The sequence below is a fragment of the Tupaia chinensis genome, unplaced genomic scaffold (genome assembly GCF_000334495.1).
Source record: "Tupaia chinensis unplaced genomic scaffold, TupChi_1.0 Scaffold000258_1, whole genome shotgun sequence".
Lineage (NCBI taxonomy): Eukaryota > Metazoa > Chordata > Mammalia > Scandentia > Tupaiidae > Tupaia > Tupaia belangeri.
The window spans coordinates 2,110,555-2,116,032 of NW_006159738.1; the positions used below are offsets into that span (position 1 = coordinate 2,110,555).

The 5,478-nt window shown below is 53.8% G+C and overlaps 1 protein-coding gene across 2 annotated transcripts in view; it reads left to right on the forward strand.

Annotated features, from left to right (window-relative positions):
- Positions 1-553: 553 nt before the first annotated feature.
- MORN3 (MORN repeat containing 3) overlaps positions 554-5,478 on the forward strand; it is a 22,879-nt gene continuing 17,954 nt past the window's right edge. For both annotated transcript variants that reach the window (XR_003549516.1, XM_006149291.1), the window contains exons 1-2: positions 554-930; positions 3,889-4,046. Coding sequence is in view for 1 of the 2 variants with exons in the window: in XM_006149291.1 (XP_006149353.1) it covers positions 786-930; positions 3,889-4,046 (303 nt within the window). In the remaining variant the exon portion in view is untranslated. The remainder of the gene's footprint in view (positions 931-3,888; positions 4,047-5,478) is intronic.

The window sequence follows — 5,478 nt, forward strand, 5'->3', positions numbered from 1 at the left end:
CTGGGGAGATGGCTATGCTACAATCCCAATCTCTTCTCATCCATTCTTCTGGGATTCGGGGCATGCATGCACATGCACTTGGCATGATTTTCAAGCTGCCGGGTTAGGACTTGAACTGTGGTTGGCCATGTGGGAAGCCAGAACCTTAATCATCATGCCACCCGCTGGCCCCGAGGCAGTATTTTATTGGAGGGCTCTCCTAATAACTGGAAAATCCCTGCAAAGCCAGTGCCTGGGCTTATCGCCAACCCATCCACCGGACAGATGCGCCAGGACCCACTGGGTAAGAAGCTGGGCACTGGGCCGGCAGCATCCTTGCTGACAGCCCAGCATGGCCTGATTCTCACCTTGTGCCCCTGGAGTGGATCCCTTCCCCCTGGGGCTCCTCCACCTAGGGCCCGCACCCGCTCTGATGGGTCCTGTGAATTTGTGAATGTGTGACCGGCATTCTCTCCCCAGGGGCAGCTTTCCTTGATGCCATCACAAACCCTCTTGCTCTGCTGGTCTCCCTGGGCTCCCAAGCGATTGTGCCATCAGAACCCCCTGAGGGGGCCCCATGAGAGGCAAGGGAGGGGACATCCAAGGGTTGGTCCAGCACAGAAAGATCCCCACCAAGGGCTGCTCACCTGCCCTGGGGACTCAGAACACACATGACTCACCCCACTTGAGCTCAGACAGACGCCTCCCCAGGAAGCCCCAGGGTTGCGGCATTGCACAGGGTGCACGGACCCCCTGATGTCCCTGACCTCTTGCCAGCATCCTCTGGCCCTGCAGAAGCAGCCAACATGCCCGTCTCCAAGTGCCCGAAAAAGTCAGAGCCCCTGTGGAAGGGATGGGACAAGAGGGCCCAGAAGAATGGACTGAGGCACCAGGTGTACGCTGTGAACGGGGACCGCTACGTGGGCGAGTGGAAGGACAACCTGAAACACGGTAAGGAGGGGACTTCGGGGGTCCAGGAGGCCAGGGAAGGCTCCGAGCCTGGGTGGGCCATGTGGTCAAGAAGAAAGCAGTGCGCGGGATTGTTTGGGGACATAAAATGTGTCCCCAGGGGTCCCTGAAGTGTGAGTATTGACCTGGATCACCTGGACCTCTGCATGCGGAGGTTTTGGAACCAAACTCAACCCTGACTTCAACTGAACGAGGCTCTCGGGTCGGCGTCTGATGACTAGGGCCACTCAACGACTGAGCTCTCTCTGTCTCGTATGCTTACCTGCTGCTTTGGAATCTTTTGTGAAATGTCTGATCAAGCACTTTCTCTATTTGAAAGGACTATTTCTCTCTTTTATTTTATTTTAAAGAATTATTTTATTTAGTCGTATTCATTGCCATTGTTTAATTAATTAATTTATTTATTTTTGAAGTTGACTAGAGAGAGAAGGAAAGTGAGAAAGCAAGTTGCCAGGTCCGGGACTTGAACCTCAGTCAGCCACGTGGGAGTCCAGCTGGCTTAACCACCATGCCACCTGCTGGCCCTATTTTTATTATTGATTGATTGATTGATTGATTTTTTGGCTATAGCGTGCACGCTTGCCAGAGAGACAGAGACAGAGAGACAGAAATCACCTCCCGGGGGATGGCCACACCTCAGTCTCTTCTCCATGCTCTCTTTTATCATTCTGTTGCAATCTTGCTTCTTCAGCCCTCTGAGTACCTGAAACCACAGACATGCACCACTGCACCCAGGTTTTTTCTTTTTTCTTTTTTTTTTTTAATAGAGAGAGGCTTTTGCCATAGGGTGCATGTGCTTACTGGAGACACAGAGAGACAGAGAGAGAGAGAGAAAGTGAGAAGTCACCTCCCAGAAAGATGGTCATGCGGCAATCCCTTCTCCTCCGAGCTTGTCTCAGGATTTCGGGCACACATACACATGCGCCTGACATGAGTTTCAGGCTGCTAGGTCCAGGATTCAAACTGTGGTTGGCCGTGTGGAAGTCCAGCGCCATAACCACTACGCCACCTGCTGGCTCCATTTTCTTTTCTTTCTTTCTTTTTTATTTTTTTGGAGAGGTTGTTGCTATAGGGCATGTGTGCTTGCCAGAGAGACAGAGAGACAGAAAGTGAGAAATCACCCCCCAGGGGGGATGGTCATGCCGCAATCCCTTCTCCTCCATTCTCCTCTCGAGATCTTGGGCACGCACGCACACGCGCCCGGCGTGAGTTTTAAGCCACCAGGTCCGGGACTCGAACCGCATTGGCTAAATGGGAGTCTGGCAACATAGCCATTATGCTAACTGCTGGTCCCTATTTATTTATTTATTTATTTATAATTGCCAGAGGGTGCATGTGTTTGCTGGAGAGAGAAAAAAGGAGAAAAGCATCTTTCAACGAGGCGTGTAGTTTTTCTCTTGCATTTCTCCTTCCTGTTGGGTTTTGGGGCATGCATACACATGAACCTGACATTTTATTATTATTTTAAAAAATGTGTTATAGGAAGTATGCACTTGTTGGGGCCAGCAGGTGGTGAGGTGGTTACAGGCTCTGGATTCTCACATGGCCAACCATGGTTTGAGTCCCAGACCTGGCAGTTTGCTTTCTCACTTGCCTTCTCGCTCTCTCTTTCTGTCCCTTTCTGGTCAAATTCAAATAAATAAATAAAGTTAAATACAACATTTTTTTAAAAAAGAGAGAAAGTATGCACTTGTTAGAGAGATAGAGACAGAGGGAAAGCGAGAAAGTATCCCTTAGGAGGGATGGCCACGCTGTAATCCCTTCTCTTTCATTCTCCTCTTGGGCTGCTCATATATGCACCTGGTATGATTTTCAAGCTGCTGGGTCCAGGACTCAAACCACGCAGAGAGAGAGAGAGAGAAAGCAAGGAAGCAAGCCGACAGGTCTGGAACTCCAGCTGCAGTCCCCATGTGGAGTCCAGACCTTAGCCACCATGCCACGTGCTGGCGCCCCCAGTGTTTTTGTGTGTAAGCCAGGGTCTCCCTCTGCTCCCCTCCTCTTGCCATAACCTGCCGCATAGCTAGGACTACAGACATGTGCCACCAGGCCTAGCTCTCAAGGTGCACTGAGAATTCAACCTGGGCCTGCCATGTGGCCTCTGCCTTTGAAGCAGCAGCGTCTTACCAGCAGGTGCCAGCGTGGCTGGGCCTCACAGATATTGTATTCATTCCTTTGCTCAGCACGTATTCGTCACCTGTGACATGCCAGGCACCACTCTTCAGCGCAGTGAGCAAGACAGACCCACGTCTGTGCCCTCCAGGGGCTCACACTCTTCAGGACAAGACAGACAACAGACGATCAATGATAAATAAGACAGGGAACGGCCTGGCCAGGTGGTGCAGTCCCTGGCATGCTGGTCTGCGGTGCTGGAAGCCACATGGCCGACAGCAGGTTGGGATCCCTGGGTCAGCCTGGAAACATGCTGAGGGTCTGTGTGGGTGACCAAGATCCTGGGAGTATTCCAGGCCCGGGGACAAGCAGGCGCCAAGGCCTCGGCAAGAGCATGGCTGGTGGGCTCCCAGGACTACACAGAGACTATAGGGGTTGGAGGGAGTGGGAGGGAAAGGTCAGTAGGACACAGCTCTCTCTGTGTGTTGGAGAGACCTGAGGAAAACATCTAGAACATGCCACCAGTGGTATCAATCCATATTATAAAGGGGTAAAGCCGTAACACTGAAGGGGTGGATTTCTACCTGGGGTTCACTGCATCAGTCTGCCTTCAGGGCAGAGGTCTGGAGAGCCAATTTGTAGAAAATGAGCCTTCCCTGGGGTTCTCTTGGGTACTGGACGTGTGGAGATAGTGCCCAGACCCTGTTCCAGCCCTTGAGAATCATCTGGACTAGGGTCCCCGAGGTCCATGCAGGCACATCCTCGCCCCATCCCCACCCCGTCCTGGGTAAACGGCGTGTCTGCAGTGTCGGCCCATCTGTCTGTCACCAGGGAAAGGAACACAGGTCTGGAAGAAGAAAGGGGCCATCTACGAGGGCGAGTGGAAATTTGGGAAGCGAGATGGCTACGGCACTCTCAGCCTTCCTGACCCGGAGACCGGCAAGTACAGGAAAGTATACTCAGGCTGGTGGAAAGGCGATAAGAAATCGGTGAGTGGCTCCCAGCGTGCTCTGGGGCATGGGTGGGGTGACAGTTAGGCCCTCCATGCCTCTGAGCAGCCGTGTGTGCGCGAGGGCTGAGTGCCTGTGCCTGTGAGTGTGTGCTGTCGCAGACGCCTGGGAGTAAAGGGAGGTGACCCAAGGGGAGGAAGACGGGTGGCCGTGGGGGTGGCAGAAGGAAGGGGTGGGAGAAACGTCACACTTCTCAGAACAAAACCCAGGAAACAGGAAGCAGGAGAGGGCGCAGGGAGGAGCCCACGGAACCCTGCTGCGGAGGAGTCAGCCAGGCCGGTGGGGACCGAGGCCGCGCCTCGCCCCAGTTTCCTGGCTTTCTCTCCCCTGGGCAGCCCTTTCCAAGAATCCCCGGTCTGTTGGCCCAGATGAGGGAGATGGTAGACGTGGGAGCCAGAGGGCCCAGCCTCACGCTAGGCCTTGGGACACGGCAGGAAGATCCTGAGGGGTAGAAGCCAGCTGGAGGCATGTCCTCAGCCCAGACTCATCCAAACTAGGGACAAACTCCTCTCCCAGCACTCAGCAGTGCCAGTAACTGCTACGGCAAGCCTGGCACACAGAGGTGCCATTTACACTCACATGGGCAACGGCTCGTTGCCACCATTCCCATCCTCACTCAGGAGGGTACGAGCTCAGAGAGGCGGAGTGCTTCTCCAGGGTCACTCAGCTGAGGAGTGCTATAGCTGCGGTTTCATATTCTCTTCTCCCAAGTGATCGCTTGGCCAGTGGGGAAAGCAGAAAGCCCCAAATAAGCGATCCACATATAAAGCGGTGTTAGCATAGAGGTTTTCACAGGGTGCCCAGAGAAAGGTCAATTAAGGGGCTGGTAAGTGGCATGGTGGTTAAGGTGTTGGACTCCCACATGGCTGACTGCGGTTTGAGTCCTGGACCTGGCGGCTCTCTCTCTCACTAAATAAATAACAAAAAAAAAAAGAAAGAAGAAAGAAAGGTCACTTAAGTCCAGCCTTGAGGCAGATTTCCTGTAGGTGGTGACACCAAAAGATGCTGGGAGTTAGCCAGGGAGGAAAAAGAAGGGGCAGGATTAGCAGCAGAAGGAGCAAAGGGAGCTGTCAAATAGTGGGGAGTGTCAATCGGGGGTGGGGGTGAGGGGAGACCGGGAGTGAGGGCCTTCCGGTTAGGTGGGGAAACCAGGATTTTAAGGGGTAGACTGTGGCAGTTTAACCCAACCTCACTGGGCGTGATCTGCCGGGAGTCCCTGATCCTTTGGGGCTGGGTGCTGTGTGGGGTTTCTGTTCATTTTTCCTGGGGAGAAGGTCGACAGTTTTTATCTGATCCTCAGCGGCGTCTGTGATTCTAGCGTAACTGGGTGAGGATGGGGTGGCCCCTGTGAGCTCCTCTGCTGGTGTAGACGCACAGTGGGTGCATGGGGGGCGGGAGGGGGCCGGCGGGG